This window comes from Trichosurus vulpecula, chromosome 9, assembly GCF_011100635.1.
Source record: "Trichosurus vulpecula isolate mTriVul1 chromosome 9, mTriVul1.pri, whole genome shotgun sequence".
Lineage (NCBI taxonomy): Eukaryota > Metazoa > Chordata > Mammalia > Diprotodontia > Phalangeridae > Trichosurus > Trichosurus vulpecula.
Window position 1 is genome coordinate 8359875 of NC_050581.1, and position 24198 is coordinate 8384072.

General features: G+C 41.0%; 1 protein-coding gene across 1 annotated transcript in view; it reads right to left on the reverse strand.

Moving 5' to 3' along the window:
- Nucleotides 1-860: 860 nt before the first annotated feature.
- INVS (inversin) overlaps nucleotides 861-24198 on the reverse strand; it is a 248854-nt gene continuing 225516 nt past the window's right edge. The window contains exons 13-17 of the mRNA XM_036737636.1: nucleotides 22798-23096; nucleotides 18884-19661; nucleotides 11425-11657; nucleotides 8830-8910; nucleotides 861-1913 (exon numbers count right to left, since the gene is read on the reverse strand). Of these exons, the coding sequence (XP_036593531.1) occupies nucleotides 1798-1913; nucleotides 8830-8910; nucleotides 11425-11657; nucleotides 18884-19661; nucleotides 22798-23096 (1507 nt within the window). The 3' untranslated portion in view covers nucleotides 861-1797. The remainder of the gene's footprint in view (nucleotides 1914-8829; nucleotides 8911-11424; nucleotides 11658-18883; nucleotides 19662-22797; nucleotides 23097-24198) is intronic.

The window sequence follows — 24198 nt, forward strand, 5'->3', positions numbered from 1 at the left end:
TTTTTCTATACCACAATGTTCTCTTTTTCCATTAAGGTCGAGTGTCTTATCACTGTGCAGCTATCTCACCAGTTAATCTAGGTGATCTGGACTATTGAGATTTATACATTCACAGATTTATACATTGGTAAAACATTTTATACCTCATACTGTGATTGATATTTCACAATTACTCATCAGGAAGTGCAATGAGTAGTAAAATTCATTAGCACTTCCCTTTTCCTTCTTGTGGAAACCTTTCCAATTAAAAGTCGTTCTCTCAAAAAGAAAACAGAAGGTAGTTAACTCATTCCCTGCTCCCATTCATCACTCATTTGTATCTGACCAAATAGGTCTCCTAGGATGTGTAGAAAAACTCCTGGATACAGTTCAGACTTGGAGAGGTCATGTGAGAAGCCACAAGTACTGATACCATTTCTAATACAAATTTGGATCTGATTTGAATAATTTCTTTTTTCTCTCCTCCCCAGCTCAGGGCAGAGAAGACAAGTAGGTACCAACTTAGAAGGGAAGAATACAGTTTCCCTTGTTTAACCCGTTCCCGGTTGGGAACGTTCACCAGTGAACATTGGAGATGTCACTGTGTGTTATCACTGGACTAGGGTAGCAGCCTAGAGATGGGCATTTTAGATAATAGGACTTTTTATACACATTTTAAATGACAAAGGGTCTGTTCTTCATGGCCTATAGCTACTCATCCTGTGATAAGATGTACGTGTATCTCCTTAACAAGCTTTTAACTTCCAGCTTTCTATAGCAGAGAAAAATGTCTTGTTCTGACTCTTACCACTTGTAAACATCAAGATACTTTGCTTCTGAGGTAAATGCTAAAATTCTTTGCAAAAGTTAACAAAAATGTTAAGTAGCACAAATCTTTAGGCATTCTACTGTAGACCTCCCAAGTTCACGCTGAATGAGACTGCTCTTTGGGTCTGACCATTCGGCCAGTTATCGGTCTGCTTGATAGTACTAATTTTAAAATGAGCTAACATGTAAAGCACTTTGCAAACTTTAAAGTGTTATATAGATGTTAACTGTTGTTACTATCTAATAACCAAAGTGAAAAAATTTAATAAAGTTAATTTTTCATTGAAGACAAAGAGTTAAAACTTCAGATCCTGCTTCTAGTCTGAGGAAAAACTTTATAAGTGAAGCTTCTAATAAGGCGTTAGGAGAGCCTAAGGACTTGGCATAAATGATAGAAGTTGTACTGTTGAGGGTACTGATTTGGGAACAATAGGAATTCATTTAAAGGGACTGTCATTCAGTACCATTGAAAAGTGCTTACCTTATTTAGGATGAACTATTGCTCTGGGTTATTTCCATCTTCTATTCCATAACCCACATCTTCAAAGTCAGGCCTGACCTCAGAAGTTCATGGGGGAGGTCCTAGCCTCACAAGCAGGCATTACCCAGATTACGCCCTGTTTTGTTAATCACCATTACTTCCCCGGCATTTTAATAAATAGCCCCAGATTGACGGAGACTGAGAATAAATGCCATCATCTGCATAGCCTTTTCTGTTGAGAGAAATGGTATGGGCTTAATAGTCCTAGTGACAACTATATTTCCCCATCACAAGGCTGAGAACATTTATAAGATGAAGAATGTAAGAAAGACCGTTCCAGCTTTGACCTCGTAAGCAAGGAAACCTGCTTATGTTGGTTTTAAACTTCTGTAAACATTGCCCCATTTCGTGGCTACATTTTTTAAAGTGACCGAAATGTAAAAATTTGATGACTTTGCTAACAGAGAACCAGCTGCTTTAGCCATCCCATTTCCCATGAAGACAATTCTTTAGTGACTGGATTTTTGACTTCTTGTTTTCACCTCAGTGGCTGGTCTCATGTTGTAAGAGAAGTTCTTTGATTTTCCATTACTCTCAAGCAAGTGTACATACTGCAGGTTGCTTACTGTTGAAACAAAAGCCAAAATAGATGTCCCACATTATTAGCTTTAGTTCAAAAGTAAATTCCTCAGGATTGATAAGATGGTTCAGCCTTCCTTACATTTTCTGGCTGGTGTGACCTATGGATTGATGATAAAAAGTCTAATTGACTAAAATCCCTACGAAAGCAGAAGCTACTAATAAGCCTTTATAATCTATACTTCACTGTTGTGGAAGTATGATTGACTTTACCCCAGTCTGCTGAGGCTGCTTTCAGACGACAGAAGACACCAAGGAAAGTGGGCTGTTTTTAAGCCTGTGTACTCAGTGATTGTGTATCAGGGAAAGGGAAGAAGAAGAGGAGTTACCTGGAAAAGGGTTTTTGGAAGCCCAGGAAGTTGAGATTCTTCTGGGAGGCGTACTTAGAAAAGAGCCGAGGACAGAGCTTTGGAAGTTTCCTCAGGCTTTTAGGGGGGCTGGAGGAGTATGAACCATTTTAGGGACCACTAAGATCATTCCGGGCAAAGAAATGACAAGGGTCAGAATGTCTCCTGAAGTATGGTGCCAATTTCGGCTACATTTGCAGTTTCTTCTTAACCCTTTTGTTCCCTGAAGGGAGCTAGCAGTGCAATCCTTAGACACTCCACTCCAGGTTTCTTGAAGTTGGGGGTGGGGGAAGGGTGATGAGTATAAATTTTCAGGGATTATGACAAGGAAAAGATCTAGGTATTGCTATGTGCATTTTCTTGGACATATGCTTTAAAAACCAGAAATAGCAATAGAAGTAAGGAACGTTTTAAACGTGCAACCCAAATCGGATTGATTAAATTAAGGTGAGTCACTGTATCAATAACTTGCACTTGAGTGTCTCCACCCATTGATACAGACATAGCATATGCAGACATGTTTATATTAATAGATGGTATACATGTGCTATGGTTATAAAATCAGACTGATTTTCACAGGTGGTACAGATAATTCAGTTTCATTTTTAGATACAATGGACAGAAATGTATGGGCAGCTAGGTGGCGCAGTGTATAGAATGCTGGGCCTGGAGTCTGGAAGACCTGAGTTCCAGTGTGGCCTCAGACACTAGTAACTACCTGTGTGACCCTGGGCAAGTCACTTAACCCAGTTTGCTTCTGTTCTCTCATCTAAAACGAGTTTTGAGAAAGAAATGGCAAACACTCCAGTATCTCCCAAGAAAACCTCAAATAAGGTCACGAAGAGTCAGATAAAACTGAAATGACTGAACAGCAACGAACACGTATGTGTACACACACACACACACACACACACACACACACATATATATATATATATATATGTATATCAATGCTAAATATATATGCTTAAATTTAGCTAATCTTGACATCCAGCAACATTTACTGGTTAAAATCAAGTTCAAGAACCTGATTAGTATTTAATGAAAAAAAGAGGCATTTTATGTTAGTGCCTTAGCTGGGAACAGGAAAAGAAGGCTTCTCTTTTTATTTCAGTTGATAACCACTAAAAAATTAATGTTTCAGGCTTTGTCAGGACCCTATTTATGACTGGAGAGTTACTATACCTACCATACATACAATATGCAGTTTATTTTAGTAGGATTTAATATTCTTTCCTAACCCTTAGTCTTCCTGGGGGAAAAAAAAATACAGAACTTCCCAGCTTATATTCTAACATATGTATAGCGTTCTTTTTCTTTATTTTAAAAAAATGTTACTGGACAAACGTAAGAAGGAATTATGCAACCCAAATTATAGTTTCTTGATATGTACATATGACTATGCAAATACATTTTGTTTTTACTTATCCTTGCTAGTTACATTTGGAGAGACATGGTAGGGTGGGGATAGCCTTCGAGTCATGTTTCTGACCTATACAAGTTGTGTGTCCATGAGGCAATTCTCTAAGACTAGAAAACTCTTTAAGTTGTAGATGAACTGCTCATCTCCCCGCTATTCCAAATTTTCCTTTTAGGATTTTGAAGTTCTGCCATTTAAAAACAAACTTTTCATGCAAATTAACACCCCAAAAGTAAATTCTTACATTAAAAACTCTTCAATAGGTTATCTATTTCCAGGCTTGTGCTGAAAGGTTAACAGGGATTCCTCAAACCACCCTAGTAGTATTACTGATTAAGCTAAACCATCTTGATCTCTGTACCTTGTGGAAAATTGTCACTCATCTCTCCTCACCCCTACTCTTTTTTTTAAAAACAAACTAAATTAATGTAAGTACTGGCAGTCACTTGTCACCTTCCAAGATAAGATTTGCCTACATAGAATAAGAAAATCCAGTGTAGGGAGAATGTTATCATAGATCCTTATGATTGGAGGGATTCACTGGACCTGGCATTTTCCATTGAGAGCACTGAACTTACCAAACAAAAATACATTGTCTTGAAGATGAAGTTAAAGTCTTCTGGACTCATTAATTAGATAAGTGAAAATGGGTATTGTTAAAAAAAATAAACAACTGGGAAGGCATCCTAACCATCCATTTCATCACGTTAAGAAAGCCCAAGGCCCTTTACTCTTCTGTGGTAAGACTCAAGATGGTTTATGACCATATATAAGAAAAGGGAAAAAAAATCTCAGACTTTATAGCTTCGATTCTCCAGTTATTTAACTTCTGTTGCTTGATGGGGGTAACAAAATATGGTCACTAAATATAAAAAAGTTACATTTGAATCTATTTTACCTACTTTAATCTACTTAGTTTTAGAAAACTCCACGTACAAGTGACGATGGCAGTTTCTGCTTGCTTCCTTGTGTCTCTTACTGTCCCGTGTTGTTCTGTGTCTCTCTCAGAGTATTTGTGAATATATGTTCCTCTTGGAGTTTTTGTTTGTAGAGGCAGCACGGCATCACAGAGTGGAGCCAGGAAGATGACGTGATTAGAATTGCACGCCTCAGAATGAGCGCGAGGGCTTTTAGGAAAATGTTCGGTTATTGTTTTCATTGGTATTTGTTGTTTGATCTTTCCGGGTGGCCAACTCTCCATGACTCCATTCGAGGTTTTCTTGGCAAAGATGCTGGAGTGATTTGTCATTTCTTTCTCCAGCTCATTTTATAGATGAGGAAACTGAGGCAAACAAAGCTAAGTGACTTGTCCAGGGTCACACGGCTAGTGAGTGTCTGAGGCCAGATTTGAACTCGGGAAGGATGAATCTTCCTGATTCAGGCCAGTCGCTCTATCCCCTGTACTACCTAGCTGCCCCTTTACTTTCATTACTAATTCTTCAAATTTAGCAAAGTGTGACTTTTGACTGAATAGTAAACAGATTGGTGGGGGCTTGAGAACTGTGATCTGGAAAGGACTCTGACCTACAAAGTGCCTAGCTTTCTGGGGGCCCCTGGGTAAGGGGATGATGGGCCTGGGCATTACATTTATACGCCTTCTATTTGTCACTTTTAATCACATTATGGTATTTTCTTACATTACTGTTCCACACTTTATCAAGCCATTTCCCAATTCACTTTAATTCAAACATTAATTACCAATTCTATGAAGTTGGAAAGTTAGGTTCTTTTCAAATTTTTTTAAATTGTAAATAATGGTAACATAGATTTTTGAAAAGCTATGTGGTTATTCTGAAATATTATGAAAATTGCTGTCCACCTCCAGAGAAAGAGCTGATGGAGTCTGAATGTTGATTGAAGTGTAATAATTTTTATCTTATTTTTCTTGGCCTTTCTTTTGTCTTGTTTTCTTTTGCAACATGGCTAATATGGGAATTTTTTTTTGCATGACTTCACAAGTATAATCTATATCAAATTGCTTGCCTTCTCAAGGTATGGCGGGGAGGGGAGAAAAGAGTATTTGGAACTTAAAATTTTTTAAAAATGAATGTTAAAAAAATTTTTTTTACATGTAATTGAGAAAAATTTAAAAAATGTCATTAGTAAAAGATCTATTACATGATTATATTGGTGTGAGAACTCCTACCAATATAGAGACCCATCTATGACTTAGTAGAAAGTCCTAGGGAGTTTTCTGTAAATTACAGTCTTAGGGAGTCATCTGAGGCTAAAAAGGTGAAGCAACTTGCGCATGGTCACTTACCTAGTAAGGACCAATGGAAGGATTTGAATCTATGCCTTCTTGACTCCACATCTGAAATTATGGGGCAGATGGGTAGCGCAGTGGATAGAGCCTTGGATCTGGAGTCGGGAGGACCTGAGTTAAAGTCTGGCCTCAGATACCTGCTGTGTGACCCTGGGCAAGTCACTTAATCTCAGTGTGCCTCAGTTTCCTCAATTGTAAAGTGGGGACAGTAACAGCACCCACCTCCCAGAGTTGTTTGTGAGAATCAAATGAGACGGTATTTGTAAAGTGCTTAGCACGGTGCCTGGCACATCGCACCATATAAACGGCAATGATAATCACCATCCACTGTGCTATCCCGCTCTGCTCCAACGCAAGTTTTTAAAAGTTCCTTAATAACGTTTTTATGGTATCTTCCCAATAACAGAATTGTTGGGTCTAAGGGTATGATCATTCTAATAATTTCTGCAGTGCTCTGCTGTATCACTCCCCAAAAGTCTCCACCACTTCTCAATTCCGTCAGCACTGCATACACTTCACAACCCTGACATTGAGTGTCGCCTTTCTTGTGCACTTTAGCCAATTTGATGAATAATACAATTTATTTTCAATAGTCATGCCAGAGGGCATTGGAGAGGGACCCACTGTGAGTGTTAGCGAGGTTGCAGCACATAACAAAGAACCACAAAGAAAAATGGCAGCTATCATCGAAGAAAGGGCTAACCAAAAAAGGAAAAAGGCCAGACCACCGGTGAGAGTCAGGTGTGTGCCAGACATTGTGTTCTAGGTAGGGATACAAATACAAATAAAAACACAGGCAGTCTGCCCTCAAGGAGTTTACAGTCAAATGGGGTGAGAGTGAGAGGTTACACACCCTTGGGCTCCCCACACGTGGCACCAGCATCCTCATGATGTCAGGAGTAAGCCAGGGAGGCCCCCAAGCCATCGCATGGGCCCCTAGTGACAAACTTATGGAACATGGGCAGGAATCACAGAATGGGAAAGCATCGATCTAGAGAATATCCACACGGATGAGATCACGAACCCAATGGAGCGTGTGCACAGTGCAGATTCCTCGTATAACACGCATTTGCCTATCATCAGTGATTCTTGCCTTGTTTGCCACGTGCACTGATTGTGGAAGCCTCCACAGTCATCAATTTATTGCCTGCTCAAGTACCAAGTAATGAAGTCTTGTAGACTGTGGTTTGTGTGTTTTTCTGTGTTACACAGTACCTGCTGGCAGAAGGATAAAAATGACTAGAAATGAAGAGGTAGCATGACTGTGGATTAGGGCACTAAAGAGAGTCAGAAATTCCCGGGTTCAAATCCTACCTCATGCACGCACTAGCTGAGTGACCTTGGGTCGTTCATTTGATCTCTCTGTTCCTCAGTTTCCTCATCTGCTAGATGACCACAGAAGTCCCTTCTCGCTCTGTGATCTAATGATTTTTTAGTATGCTCCACCAAGAATGAGAGCCAGAAACATTACACATGATTGTGTCTATTGATGTGGGGAAGAGGGCCAGGCTCGAGTGTGCTTAAAGCCTGGGGATGACTGAGAAGGTTGGAGACTAGAGGAAAGCATTGACAGCCCTTATCCCTAAAAGGCAGGGTTTTGAGCCTGTATAAATTAAATTGTTTCTCATAATTCATTTTCTTTTTCTGTCCCAGTGGCTCAGTAATGTGGTTCTGAAAACAATTTGCCTCTAATTTTAGAGGCTAATGCTAACTGCAGCATTAGGTACCATAGTCTGCTTAGGAAATGACTAACGATCCCATTTCTAAGTTACAATTCTATGAAAAGCTTTTCAAAAAGTTAACAAAAATACACACTTGAAATCAAGCAGCAATTTTAAAAATTGGTATTAAAGCCTTCTAAAATCCTACTCTGATAACATTATCATGGCTTGGAGGTTCTCAAAGGCCATTTCAGTGGAATGTCAGTCCTAGAAGGGCGCAGTCAAGCATTCCGTGACAGGAAAGCGGGCCAGATTTGGAGTCAAAGAACCTGGGTTCGATTCCTAGCTCTGCTACTTTTTACCTCTGGGAAGTCATCTAGCCTATCTGGGCCTCACTTTAACTTCTTTATTGCGAGGAGACTGGGCTAGCAATGCTGTCAATCTCAGAGATGGATGGATCCCTGCAGGCTGCGAAAACCACAAATTAATATTATCTATGTTGTATTATATTTTCATTTTGTTAAATTACATTTTAATCTGATTTTGGCCCAGGGGAATTTTGCCAGTGGCTTGCCCCCTGGCTCCATTTGGTGCCTCCAGGCCACCATATAATTTTTATGTTCCTACCAATTATTAAGTCCTACAAACTTATGGCGGGGGGGAGCAAGGATAGTCTTTTGTCTAGCTAAGTTTGGGGATGAAGTTTATGGGATTTTTTTTAGCCACAGCCACTTACAAAGACTACCTAGTATATTGGGGGCCTCCCCTGCTTTTTTTCTTACATCATGAGGGTGCTAGTTAGCACATGAACCAACCTCCATTAGACAGCACACTCCTTGAGGGCAGGGACTACCTTTGTTTTTATTTGTATTTGCATCCCCGGCACTTAACAGAGTGCCTGGCACATAGTGAATGTTTAATAAATGTTGATTGGCTGGCTGACTCTCACCAAGTGGGGAGAGGTTGCATCTGTGATGGTTAAGGGAATGCCCTAATTGACAAACGTCATAGATACCTGAAATATGGCAAAGAACTAAAAACTCAGGGTATACACAGAATTAACTACTATTAACACATTCCCAGCAATCCTCACTTATGCCTATTTCTGTAATGCCTGGTGGTAATGCAAATGACGAAGAGATGAGCTCACGGAACAGACACTACAGACAGGTGACCAGTGACTGCATGCCCACAGGACTCTGACTTACCTGAAATTAGGTGCATCGCAGAGAGAGCAGGCTTTGAGGGAGGTCTTGTGGGATGATGTGCTTTGCCTTCCTGAGAGCATCCTGGAAGGAGAAGACAGCCATCAACCCATCTAACCCAGGAAGGAGGCTTATGCAGCCCCACTGGAATCCAAATTCTCATTGAACTGAAAGTCCTAACTTAGAGATACCTGAATAAACAGGAGGTTGATCCTATGTGTGTATTTATGGGGAAGAGCTATCACACAGGCCAAGGGGACACTGTGGTTGGGATTCTGTTAGAGGCTTTGTTTTGGAATGTCTTTGTTTGGTTTGGTTGGCAAGAGTTATCTGAAAAAACCATCATACTGCAGTGTCATAGGTTTAGAGCAGGAAGGGGCCCTGGAGACCGTCGAGAAGGCGACTTGCTCAGGGTCACCCAGCTAGTAAGTATCTGAGGCAGGATTTGAACTTAGGTCTTCCTGACTCCAAATGCAGAGCTATATCTATAAAGAGTTTGTGTTTAAGCTCCAGTGCCAACATTCGCTGGCTGCGTGACCCTGGGCAAGTTACTTGTCTCTGAGCTTCTGCTTCCTCTCTGCAAAGTGGAGATTTGTATCAACTCCTCCACAGAGGGTGAACCTTAATGTGCTCTGTAGGCACGGGTCATTATCGTCACTCTGTTTCTTAGCGTTAATGATGATTGCTTTTACATAGAGCTTTACAGATGTCCCGTTTTAACCTCACAACAATCCCGGGAAGTGGGTGCCAGCGTTAACCCCACTGTGCAGATGAGGTTAAGTGACTGACCAGGGTCATCCGTTCTTTTTCGCAGAATCATCAATTCTAGGCAGATCTTATTTTGATTAGAGCTTTCATATAGTAAAAGTGCCTAGAGTTAGTCAGTATAATCCATTATCATTAATACTTAATGAATACCCTCTGTGTGACAGAGTGCTAATTGGCTTCCCCAGAGATGGACAGCCATACTAAATGAATTCTAGGAGATCTCTCCCATATGCGAATTGGCCAAAGCTGAAAAGGATAGTGTATTCAAATATGATAATACAGATACTCAAATATTTGTAAAAAGTAGTTACAGCTACCTCTTCCTCATCAAGGGGCTTGTTGTGGTTGGTCCTTCGTTCTCCAAGAGGACTGTGACATCAGGAAGATGATGCCAAGTGAACTGGATTTCAGTGAGGGAGGGCTGTCACTCTCTCCTCCAGAGCCATCTGGGTCCAGTGCCCAGATATCGATCAAGAAAACTAGACATGGCCCAGGATGCAGTGGAAGATCTTGGCCTTTTCACACTAAGGTCTTTCAGAGACATTGCGGGGGTTAGAAGTGTGCCCCACTCCCATCTGGAAAATCTGTGTAAATATTTTTGGTCCTCCCTTTGTACCAGAGGAGAAGTCTGAATTATTATGGTATTAAAAGATAAAATATGTTGATTATGCAATACCATAGATATATTTTATGCATTTTTGAATTTTAAAACTTTTTCTGTGCTGTCTGCTGGCCTTTGCTTCTGTAGCTTCCTCAAAACTCCCCCCAAATTCCCACTTAATTTCTCATGCCAACCTGTGATATATTGAAACCACAATGGAGGAAGTCATAATGTGGAAGGGACAACTGTATACTATGCTTCTAGAAAGCCATAGATTTCCATGTTTTGTATGAAGGATGCAACAGATTAGGGCTCTAAAGGCAGCTACAGGTTTGCAGTTGCATGTGACCACTGTGTGAAGGAGAGGATTCACCATGAAGACTGAAGGAGAACCATTCTTCCAAAGTGTGGGTTTTTGTATTTAGAGACCAAAAAGCATCTAAAGGGATTCATAAAACCAGCAGTGATACAGAAAAAAAAAAAATCTCATGGGGACATATAGCACAGCATTGTCTGAAATGCCCAGGGTAACTGCTAAACTCTTGAAAATAATGTGTGAATTCCTTTTTTTAAGGAAGAATTTCAGAATATGCTTCTACAAAACCTTCCGCATAGTTGTGTCCAGTGGTGGGATTCAAATAAATTAATGACCGGTTCTCTGCCTTAATGACCATTTTTTTGTTTTGAGTTTTATATCCAATGCTGTGTTCATTTATTTCATACTTAGAAAAAGAATCGCCTGTCCCTTGTCCCTTCCCAGAAAAACGCTCTCTTCATTTAAAAATTAAAAACCAAATGAGGACAGGTTAATTTTGGTACAATTACTGAGCAACATAGCCGTCATAATTAGAGTTGGCATGTCCTACCGGTGATGTCATTTTAAAATGTTTGTAAAAGAGACTATTTTTCTTGGAAGGGACCCCTCTTTTTGTAAGAATGAAATAAATGAACACAGCATTAGATACAAAACTAAAAAAAAAAAAGTAAGGAGTGTAAATTTGCGCCCACCTTAGGGAGAACCCTGATTACAAGTGCCATTTTAACAACAACTCAACATAAAACTAGGGATCGCCGAACCGTGTGAACTGGCTGAATCCCGCCTCCGGCAGTGTCACATCTAGTTCACACTTTATGACGGGTGGGGATGAGTGGTGTTTCACCATAGAATCTGAGCATAATCAAGTGAGCTTCTTGCTATAGATAATGAACTGTGGGAGAAAGGGCATTACCATAGATCTGTTTGAGGACGTTTTGCTTGTTTTGTTTGCTGAGGGAGTTGCTCTTGTTGGCAGATTTGGGAGTCTTACAGGGGGAGACTGGTTTCGAGGCCCTGGGGTTTAGCTGTTTCTTCCAAGCAACCTGGAAGGGAAAGGCAGCTTTCTCTTGCCTCCACTTGTCTTCAGTTTCTTCACCCTGTCGCTGAGTGCTGCAAAGCTCGGACAGTTTCTTTCGTAGCTGGTAACTAAGGAAAAGAAGAGTGCTTATTTGAGGTGAGCTAGTTTGGTCTGAATTCCATGGACAAGGTTGTCTGAGGAGCTTGGGAACCCACAATGGCGGATAATTTAGTTGATGAAAGGTACTTGTTTAACAAATTTGATTTCAAGTATTGTCACCATCATAATCAAGCCAATTCTGACTGGGCTCTCTCTGGATACACAATACAGTACTGGCTGTATTTAAAACTAGGTTTTTGTTGGCATAGCACCTATTCCAACTAAACATGTGACAAAGAATCGAAACCAATTTGCAGAGATAACATGTATTTGGAGGTTGGGAGATTTGTTTTTCTTCATTATAATTAGCAGTGCATTCTATATGTAAAAGGTGGTTTTTATTTTTTACACATTAACATTTTCATTTAGACTAAGGTAAGACTCATTCAGTGTTAACTTACTAATTTAACAAATATTTATTGTCTACAAATATTTAAGTGTCTACTAATGGGCAAAAAAAACTTACTGGAAGAAGAATGATAAAAGAGATTTGAGTGAAACACATGAAATAAAACATTTCAATTAAATAAGCATTTATTAAACACTTACTGTGTGCCAAACACTGTGTTAGGCTCTAGGGATCTAAGAGGGGAAGAAAGTAGTCTGTGCCTTCAAGAATCTTACATTTTATTTTAGGCATCAATGAAGGGGTAGAGGGAACCTAGAAAAAAATTACTCTACCTGGAGTAAAGGGACAGAGAAATGTCATGTTTCTAGGATAAGGGAAATGATAGCCTAGCTATCTTCTAGCCTGGTCAGGAAATGTTCAGGGTGCTTCATTTTATTAATATTATTTTTAAAAATTCTTTTTATTTTTTATTTTATTTTTATACTTGTCATTTCCCATTTTTCCTACTCTGGCATTAGCCCCTTTCCCCCAGCCCTTTACACATAGAAAAGTCAATTATGCAGAACCAACCAATACAGTTGGGTAGTATATGCAGCCCTTCCCATTGTTTGTCCCTTACCTCTGTTGTGAGGGAAGTATTCTTCAGGGCCAAGATTGGCCAGTGTAGGGTGTCCCAAAAGTCTCGGTGCAGTTTTGAGCTATATAAAACTTAAAACTATACAAAAACTATATAAAGTTTTAAGCTATATAAAACTTAAAAGTGCACCAAGACTTTGAGACAAATTCTTTATAATTAATTGGTTGTAGGGTTTTGCCCCCTTTCCTTTTCTCCTGGGGGCTCTCCTTGCCCTGCTCAAGCCCCAAACGCCCTCTAGACCTGCTCTGGCACCTTCCCCTCTAACAGACTGGGAAGAACACCACCACCCAGCATCTTTAGTGAAGTAAGTCCCTTTGCAAGGCAGCCAGTCCCAACCTCGTCAGAAAGGCTGTCACACAGGGAGTTTCCTTTCTTCTGGGGTCATTTCTTTTATAGAGTTTTGATATTTTCTCCAAATTAGTGAATTTCAGTCCTCAAATGGAGTTACTCAATCTCACCCCTTCAGGGGATGTTTTTCTTTCCAAACTGAGCTTTCTGAATCCAAGTACATCAAATACCAAGTGGGTCTGAATTTGCTTTAGTTACCAACACTACAGATTCTTTCAGTCGTACATCATTCATTATCTTTTATTCTCAGGGTTTACAGACTGACACAAGGGAAAAAACAGTGGGGATAATGATTTTAGCTCAATTCCAGACAATGGAACAGTGTACAACAGCCCCAAACCTAGGATCCCGTGAGCAACCCACACACTAAGTAGACGAATTTCAGGAGATAAAAGCATTAGATTTTGTTCAATTATTGCACAGCCGCAGGAAACACTTGAATTGAAGGGAGCTTCTTAATTTCTTTGAAAAGGAATGGAGGAGTTTATTAATTCTTGGATGAGGTAGGCATAGGGTATTCTGTCATTGGTAGGGAGTACTGTTGATGAGGAAACCAATATAGGTTGGCACTTGGGCAGTTTAAATAGTCTTAGCGAGTTGGCTGTGGGCCTGAGACGTTAGAGCTCTCCAAGTCCCTTCGACCATTTCTCCTACAAGATAGTTTCAAGTCTTCCTGGCCTCCTGGTTGCCCTTCTTCAGTTTGTCAACATCCCTCTTAAAATGTAGTCAGGTACTTGACTTTTGGAGGAGAAAACAGAGCCAGAGAGGCCGACCTTGGGTGTGTTCAAGGTTGTACGGTTAATTAGTGGCTGATCAAGAGCTCAGTTCTTCCTTCTCACTCCTACCTAGCTCTTAAAAACCCAAAGCTAAGGTTTGAATTGTCAACTGAAGATTATTTAGAAATGAAATGGAAATATCTTTGAAATTTATCAAGTAAATCAATGGGAAGGCAGTATGAGAAAAATTCTATAGGAACACAACTACTGTGTGAAGCCAGATATGTGTGAAGACTGTGGCAGAGGTGAGTCACGATTTATAAAGGAGAAGACTGAGTCCAGATCAGGGGTAGGGAACCTATGGCCTTGAGGCCACATGTGGCCTTCTAGGTCCTTGGGTATGGCTTTTTGACCAAGTCTAAGTTTTACAGAACAAATCCTTTTATTAAGGGATTTGTTCTGTGAAGTTTGAATTCAGCCACATGTGGCCTTGAGGTCACAGGTTCCCCACCTCTGGTCTAGATCTTTTGGCCTATAGTTGTTACCGTCAGTTCTGGAAAGACTTTGAGATTATGGGACAGTGGGTAGAATGCTGGGCCTGAAGTCAGGAAGACCTGAGTTCAAATTCAGCCTCAGATATTCACTATCTGTGTGACCCTGGGCAAGTCACTTAACCCTGTTTGCCTCAGTTTCCACATCTGTAAAATGAACCAGAGAAGGAAACGGCAAACCATTCCAGTATCTTTGCCAAGAAAACCCCAGATGGACTCATGAAGAGTCAGACATGACTGAAATGACTGAACAACAACAACCTAGTCTAAGAAGTTTTATAAAAAAAAAAGAATGGAAGTTTGTAGCAAACCCATTTCCTAGCACAATGCTTTTTTTTTTTGCACATTGTAGACACTAACTTGATGATAGACTACGTACCATGTAGCTGTCCTTCATATAACATGACTTTAGTGTTTGCTAAGCACATTCTCTTATTTGAGCCTCACAACAATCCTGTAAGGAAGATGCTATAATTATCCCCATTTTACACATAAGGAAACCAAGGCAGACAAAAGTTAGGTGACTTGTCCAGGACCACATAGCCAGTAAGTGTCTGAGGACAGTGACTGGTTCTGGTTTGGCCTAGACTTGTGATTTCTGCTTTCTTGTGGCTCAGCTGCTCCCAGCTCAGACGCAGGTGTCCCTGTTGCTACTGCCACTTCTCTAGTGCAGGGGTGGCTGTCCGTTCAGGAGGGTGGAGAAGGGGGGAGAAGGGCTGGCAGGGAAGCTAGAATACGAAGTCTGTTAGACCTTTTGGAAGGGGGAAGTTCATATCTTGATTTGGACGAAAGGAACAAGTTAAAAAAACTACTTTTCTCTCCCCTTTCCAAAAACCAAACCAAACCAAGCTGTAATAAAGTTGAAAACTGAAGTGGGAATGCATTAGAAGTCCACGTCATCCCTGGACAGAGAGAGCTTAGACTTGTTTACCAAATCCTGGAATCCAATTTCTAGTTTACATTATAAAATACTTTAAGGATCACAAAACGCTTTATATACATCATCTCATTTGGAGACAACCCATATGAGTGACTTGCTCACTCACATGCCTAATAACTAGCAGAAGCTAGAACTCAGAACCAGGTGAGCAAGTGCGGAGCTCTCTCCCTGACACCAGCCTGCCTAGCGCCTGAAACTAGAAGATCCTAGTTTGGGGGACAATTAAATGAGACTCGATTTTATCACAGCATCACTAGGCTATAGGTATGGTAAATGTTTGGAACTACCCTGGAGGTGGGAGACATGTGGTAAAGATTATTGTAAGGGATGACAGATGATGAAAGCATCGGTAGAGCCATAAAAGCATAGAGGTGGGGGACACCTTAGAGATGACCTAGTCCAGCAGTTTGCAAACTTTTTAGTCTAAAGACCTTTTTACACTCTTAAAAATTATTGAGGACCCCAAAGAGCTTTTGTTTATATGGGTTATATGTATTAGTATTTGCCATATTAGAAATTAAAATGTCTTTATATCATTATGAAAATAGTTTTGATCTCAAAGTCCCCCCAAAAGTCTCAGAGGCCCTCAAGGGTGCCTTAGATTAGATTAGACCACTCTTTAGTCCAGTCCCCTCACTTAGAGTCCAGGATAATTCTGACCTACCCAAGATCATCTAGCTGTTCACTGGTGTGACTGAGAGTAGAACCTGCGGTTGTGATAAATGTGCGCACTGGATAATACTAACAGGTTCCACACAGATGGTTTACAAAGTGCTTTCCTCAAACAACCTAGTGAGGAAGACAGTACAAGTACCATCATTCTCAGTCTGTGGATGAGGAGACAGACTCAGAGAGGTTCAATAGCCAGATCTTAAATTCACATCTCTTGATCTCCAGTCCAGTGCTCTTAATTTGACTTCAAGCACTGGTTACATACCAGCCATGGCACTAGATCTATGTTATTGTTGAGTCATTTTTCAGACGTGTCCCACTCTTCGTGACCCCATTTGGGGTTTTCTTGCCAAAGATACTGGAGTGGTTTGCCACTTCCTTCTCCAGCTCATTTTGCAGATGTGAAAACTGAGGCAAACAGGGCTAAGTGACTTGCCCAGGGTCACACAGCTAGAAAGTGCCTGAGGCCAGATTTGAACTCTTGAAGATAAGTCTTCCTGACTCCAGGCCCGGCACTCTATCCATTGGACCATCTAGCTGCCCTAGATCTATAGTGACTTATTAAGAAAAAGCTGCCTGTGGTGGGTACTCCTCAGCATGCAATATCAAACTGGATACCATCCCAACACGTCATTATTATTTTTCTCATAGTCTTAAGATGGAAAAAAATGACAAACAAGAATAACAAACATAGTCAAGAAAGATCTATGAAAGCTTTTTCCCATCCCCAAATACGAGTCCAATAAGTGCAATCAGGCAACTCTCCAAGATTCTAAGTTTCAGATCAGTGGCAACGTGCACCGGTAGAAGCATTCCCTCATCAGGAGTGGCCCGTACCAGTGAAATTACAGGTTTGGTCCAAAAAGCATAATTAGAGTTTTTCAATCATGAGCAGAATCAATGATTCTGCATTCAGAAATAGAGAGCTGTTTTATAGTAGTTCTCAGACTATACTCCAAACCCCAGCATGACTGACTCCAAGGCTTACCCTATTTGCAATCAGATGGTTTATAAGAATCCTGTTGGTGATACTACGGACCCAGTGTTCTTAGGAGAGAGTGCATACAAGTTAGCTGATCTGGAAACTTATAGACAGAACCCATCAGAATCTACCCTCATCTCATCATTTCAGTCAGGCAATATCTGTCTTTTCAAACTTTCCATTAGCTTAGATTTCATTTTGTCCATTTCTGATGTTTTGAAGAAGAAATATGAGAAAAAGCTTTCTTTCATCTTTCTGCTCTTCTCTCTATGTCTGACTGCCTTTGATAGTCTCCGTGAATTCTGATGCCTTCTTTCTGTTTGTTATTTTTATAATGGTCCTTCAGTGACAGGTGTCTAATAATGCATATACATACAAACCCATAGATATATCTGTATATACATATATACATATATATATATATACACACACTAATACACTACCATCTTCTTCTGACAACCTTTTATTACCAAACACATGACAGCCGTCTAATACCGAGCACCTCACCACACTCTTATGAGCACCCTCTAATACCAAACAGACCATCATGCTTCTTTGACTGCACCACCAAACTCCTGTGAGAGGCTTTCACTGCCCACCTCTTGTCCTGCAGGGGCCATCTGCCCAGAATGGGAAATTGCTCTGCTCCAACCTCCAGATCTTCCCTGAGTCAAAGACTCCTCAAACATGGCATTCCTTATCTCTATACTGTTACCGTAAGGGGAGGAGCTTGGGATGAAACTGCCTAATAGGTTCTACATTGTGAGATGCAGACCCCCTCAAGGTTAATCTAAAAGCAGTTGTACAAATGGACATACAGTATTTGTGGACAAGTTTCATCAAATTTGGCTAGTTCAGTAATGTTCTAAAAAAAAAGACTACTAGCAGATTATATAGGGTTTTAAGAATTACATTGTACTTTAATATACTGTTTCATTTATTCTCACTTATGAAAACCCTCTGAGGGAGGCATCACAAAGAATGACGGAGGCTTTGGTACTCTATAGTCCTCCACTCCCCCTCAGGTGCCTCACCTCTGATTGGATGGCTGGTATGTGGAACACCAAACTCCTCACCAAACCATCCTTTTATAGAAGACTCTCAGCTTTCCTGGTAACTTCATTTTCCATCATCAGCTCTCCTTGGCTTCATCTCCATGGAACAACATGCCCCTGTGCTGGCTCCTCCCCAGTGGCCACCCCTTCTTTTTCAGCTTCCTTTTTTTGTGTTGTCTGCCCCCATTAAATTAGAAGCTCCTTGAGGGCAGGGACCATCTCTTCTTATTGTATCCTCTAGCACTTAGCACATAGTAAGGCATGTAATAAATGTTCATTGAATTGACTTGTCATACCAATATTACAGGTGGAGAAACTGAGCCACAGAAAAATAACTAGCTCAAAGTCATACAGCTAATAAGAGGTAGAAAAGACATTGGGGCTTCTCACTTTAATACTACATCTTAGCTGCCCCAAATCAAATGTAAATGGTTGAATCGTTATAGCTCCAACATCATTTAATTACAACTCCCTTCCTGATTTCCTCTAGACAAAAAAGGGTCCACATTTGGTGCACCCTTATTAAGCAACATGGTTGTTGTTTATCCTTTCTTCTTGAAGAGGACCAATGACATTATAAGGGTGATGTCTTGTGCATGAACTGGATTTAAGTGGGGCAGAGCTGGGCAGAGTCATCAGCCTCACTTTCTCCTCCAGAGACATCAGATTCCAGTGGCAAGACAAAAAGTCAAGATGACTGTCAATGGCCCAGGATGCAGTGGGTGACCTTGGCCTTTCTAAAAAGGTCTTTCCCAGGCCCCATTTTGTCTGAGGCAACACCCATTCAGTGACTACGGGCTAGGTCAAATAATATGGTAGGCTGTTACTGGGTAGAAAAGAAGTCCCCTTGTTGTAACTTGGTAATGCTGTAGAAAAAGCTAATTAGTGTATTTAGGATATCAATTGTTTTGAAAAAAAAAATTACTTTACCAAGACTCGCCTTACCTTCTCCATGCTCTCTGAATCACAGCAGCAGCATGGTTCTTTTTCCGGAACAACTCTTTCCTTGTTCTCTCTTTTTCAATGATCATCAGCCGGCTCTCTAATGGGAGAAGTTCAATATTCAGATTCTGCCCCATGGGGGAGGACAGTTGATCGCCTGCATTTGCAGGGGCTGTTTTTGTCTTCACCAAGTTCAGCCTGTCACCAGGCATGGAGCGTACCCCCATGTTATTGTGCCCGGGTCTTACCAATCCTGTTTTACTTGGTAGCCCAGAGCAGACTCTTCCTATGACTTCATTATCCGTGCCATTGCTTCTTTGTCCCCGATTAGATGAAGCCTCGTTCCCTGGGTGGGTGGGTTCCACCTTGGCACTTCCAGGTCTGCTAGAACCAGCTGGAGAGCACCTCTCTCCCTTTAGCTCTTTACTTCGTCTTTTCATCGAACGCATTTTGGTCCCTGATAGCATTTCATGGTGCTTGTGGTACCTCAAGTTTCCAGCTGGGAGATTAGAACTCGGCAAGCATATTGCTGCTACTCTGTCCAAGGGCTCACCACTGCCAGCCACCATCCGCCTTTGCTCTTCTAAGTTCTCTCCAGCTCCACTTGCCTTACTATAAGAGGCATGTCTTGGGACACCCTTTCCTCTGAGAGATGGCAATTCTCGGCTTTTTTCACCTTCTGACTTGGAAATGGCCCTCTGAGGTTTGCGATCATTATCCCTTTCACTGGGGCCAAAGTGGACCGAAGGAGCTTTGCCTTTGGAATGCTCTCTGGCTGATTCTTAAAGGAGACAGAAAAAGCAGATGTTTATCAGCACTAAAATTACAAAGCATGGCTTATTTTGACATTTTATTTTTCATACAATTAGTCCAGAAGATACTCTACAGCGGTGATCCCAACCTTTTCTGTTCACTGTACTTCCTTGCTTTTCAGTAAACCTTCCTTTACACTCAATTCAACACGAAAAGAAATAAATTCTGGTTACCCTATGTTAGAAATTAATAAAAATCAATTTAATAATAATATTTAATATGAAATAGAATAAGATTTCATAAAGAAAACTTTCATTGGTACATAACCACATTTTTTAGGGCCAGAGATTCTGTTTCTTGTCAACCCAAAGTTTATTTATTTATAAGTCCAGCTAGGTGGTACGGTGGATGGAGCAAGGGGGCCTGGAGTCAGAAAGACCCTGTGTGACCCTGGGCGAGTCACTTAACCCTCATCTGTAAAATAGGGGTGATAATAGCACCTACCTCCCCGGGTTGTATGAAATAATCATTGTAAAATGCTTGCCACAGTGCCTGGTATACAGTAGGTGTTACATAGGTGTTAGCACTGACTATTTGCAGTAGTAGCGGTTTAGTTTTTGAAACAGTGGCAGATCCCATCTGTTGCTTTGGATTTGATCAAGAACAGATTAAGAACCTTAATTCATCTTGTTGTTATAGATGGAACTGCAGCCTTGTGAACACATCTAAGAGCAGGCTATCTGTCCTCGAGGGTACAACAGAATTTCGTAACTTCATTGATTGCGAATCAATTCAGAGTTTCTGGTCATTGTGGAAATCATTTAGCTTGTCTTCCATTGGATTGTTGTCAATGATTTTTTTTACTCAGTACAAAAAGGGGTTCATATTCAACCTCATTCCTTGTGTTTTGGTCAGTAGGAATTTATTCTTTCGATTGTTTTTTTCAGATATTTCAGATGCATAACACTTCCTTTCCCACTCCATATCGCCTTCTCCCTGTTCTCTCTCCAACCCTCAATATTTTTCACTAACCTTACTATTTTAAGAATATTTCAATAGAATAATGTAATATTTTTTACCAAACATTTCCCGTATCTTCTTGACATGCTTCTCTTACCTGCTGGAGGCATGCCTACCCCAGGTTGGGAAACCCCTGTTCTCTGGCCTCACAGTGATGCTGATGACTGTAATAATGATGGGGGATGGACAGATAAGGCAATAACACTTCTCACAATGAGTTTCAAAAGACTGTTCCCTGTACTTTGTCTTTGTTAAAACAAGGGTTAGGGCAGGGGTGGGGAACCTGCGGCCTAGGTCCTTGGGTATGTCCTTTTGACTGAGTCCAAGTTTTACAGAACAAATCCTTTTATTAAGGGGATTTGTTCTGTGAAGTTTGGATTCAGTCAAAGGGCTGCACTTGAGGACATGTGGCCTCAAGGCCGCAGTTCCCCACTCCTGGGTTAGGTCACGCATGGTTCAATCACAAGAAATAATGAAGCTTAGAGGTCAGAAGTGTAGATAGGTTTGAAGAATCCTGCAGCCAATAACAATTTTATCATTCCACAAAAAGAGCGCCCATCCTAACTACATTTTCCAATATTCCTCTTTTACTGCTAAGGTCCTTTCCAGTTCTAAAATCCTAGCCATGACCACTCACTTTGAGATCCTACATCCTTTCATGGGGTCACCCTTTGTAATCGATAGTTTCAATGGAAACAGCACCAAGTTAGGCACCTGAAGGTCCAGGTCACAGTTCTAGCTTTGTCTTTGTCTCACTGGGTTATCTTGGGCAAATTATTTGCCCTCCTATAGTGCCTCAGCTCCCTTGTATTTAAAATGGGGATGGTGAACCCCATCTAGAGGAATATCATAAGACTCAAAAACCTTATAAAAGAAATGGCAATTTTGGACAAAAGTTGTTATACAGATGAGGATTGTGATGCATCATAGGGCACTGGACTGGGAGTCAGGAGACCTAGTTTCAGATCCCTGCTGCTTCCAGTGAGATCTTGACCAAGTCAGTTTTCCACTCAAGCCTCAATTTTCTCATCTGTGAAATGGAATGGGGGGGGAGGGGTTGGATTAAATAGTCTCTAAGGTCTTTTCTAGCTCTAAATCTGTGGTTCTATCCAATGTTAACAGTGTCTAACCCAAGAAGGTGAAATGTGTGGCTATATGATAGAATGTTTTGGGTAAAGTTAATGAGTTGCGGCATTTGCAATCATCATTTCTTACTGAGGTTTGCAAACTTGGCACCAGAGGTATTTATTTCCCCCTTGGTTACTGTTGGGGTAAGCTACATCCAGAAAAGTGGTGGTGCTTGGGTTATGGAAATCTGGCCCAAACAGTCTGTAGCTGAAGGTGTGGTTAACTGAATTAACCTCATAGCTGGCTTGGCTTTATCTATGCATTTTTATTAGAGGCCATGGGGAGAAGCAGTGAAATAGACACGACTGTGACATTAAGAAAAAGTCGAAGACATCAGTAAAGAAAGCCCTGTTGGTACCCTGTGCAACAGCAGTTTAGATTTGAAGATCTTTCCCATCCATTAATAGGTCATGTGACCTGCTTACATCACATGTGGCGGGAGGAGCTTGCTGAGAAGAAAAGGAAAGTGAGTCACAGGCAATGCTGAGAGAGCAGTTAGCACAGAGCTGAGGGAAAGAGCAGACCTGTTGCGCTGTTCTGTGGAAGCGTGATGGTGGGAAGTCTCCAGCAGGGGGTGGATGGTTTTGTGGTGGCGAGGCTCCATGCTGTGATATTGCGTATCGAATTCTTTGCTGCTGTGATGGATTGGGCGTATTGGTTTTGGGATCTGATCCTCTGGTGTCTGAACAAATGGTTTACTTCTTCTACCTTCCATTTTGCAATATAGAACCGCGTAGGCATTTTGACAATTATCATCTATATTGTGATTACTGCCCTGCTGATACACCGTGTTAGCCAAAGGAGAGATTCAGCCCAGCTTCTAGGCAGTATGGTTCAGTGGAAAGAAACAAAGGAGCTGGGTTCAAATCCTTTCTTTGACAATTTCTGCCTCCATTGGCCTCAGTTTCCTCATGTGCAAAATGAGAAGGTTGAACCCCATAACCTCTTATTTCTTTTCCAGTTTTAGAGATGTGTTTCTAATATCTACTGCTTCATTAGTATAAGTTAAAACATACCTTTTTGTCTTCGGTGATTTTCTCCCTGCTTTTCTGTAGAAAGAAATTGTTCTTTTCTGTTTGCAATGTCTGGGGACACTCCTGGGGATCCTCTGTGGTTTCTTCCCATTCGGCTTGGAGATGCATTGCTGGAGAATGATTCTTTGCTAGGAATACCTGCGGCTTTGCTGGGCAGCTGTGGAGGCCTGGTGGCTGGGTTCCGCTTCTCTGGAAGCTGCTGTGTTTGTGCTCGGTATTTCACTGGGCTCAACGTTCTCCTTTGGTGTTCTTCTTTCCTCTTACTTTCTTCTTCACGTTTTCTAGAATCAAAGCCAATGCCTTTAGCAACAAGACCAAATGTTCAGGGCATCCCAGAGTAGTCAGAGAGTCCGAATATTTCCTAGCTAGCTCGAATTCATGCCACGCTTTCAAGTTATGAAGCCCTAAGTTACATATTCATTGATCATTGAAAGGGAGCTGATTTCACACCCTTCAGATTTTGCTTAGCAGGGCCTGCTTGGCTACTCAGCAGTCTTTCTACCCAGCCACTGTTGAATCCCCATCTTACTCTCCCCAGGGACTGAGCCAAACCTTTTTCTCTCTCTTCAAGCCCTCATTTGTCTGAGGTAGTCATTAAAGACAGATTATTTATATGACTAACCAAATGCCCAAAAGCATGTACGTCATTTTTCTTATTCATTGCAAAAGCTATGCAGCTTCTATTCTTAAAAAATAAAAAGATGTACTCCTGTTGTAGTAGGAGAAAAAAAGTAACCCTGCCTTCTATCCCAAGGGCTTCCTATATCATTGAGAAGATTAAGTTATCACAAGTCAAGTCTGTAAGCATTTCCTAAGAGCTTGTGATGTGTTGGGTACCATGCTAAGCACTGGGGATTAAAAAAAAAAAAAGCAAAAACTTAGGCCCTGTTCTCAGAGAGCGTGCATTCTAATGGGGGAGATAACATGTAAAGAGCTAAGTACACAGAAGCTATTTAAACAGTACATGGAAGTTAATCTCAGAGGGGAAGGCAGTAGTAGCTGGGAGGACCAGGAAAGGCCTCCTGTAGAAGGCGAGTTTGAGTTGACTCTTCCATTCATAACTTCTCAGCATCATCACCTACTCTGTCACCCTTTCATTCAAGAAGAGGCATCTCTACTTCTCATTAAGGCCAATCTACTTAGGCCTTTAATCTCATTCTTTATGCTTTCTTTCTCTCTTGTGCATCTTCAATCTTTCATCCTCCAATGGTTTCTTTCCGTCTTCCTACAAAATGCTCAGATCTCCCCAAACCCTAAAAAGAAAATCTTTCCTTTAATCGCTATACCTCCATCCAGCTACAATCCTGTTTCTCTTTACTTCACCGCTAAATTTCTTTGAAAAGTTGCCAAGCGTTGATGTTACTCCTTCCTTACTACACTCTC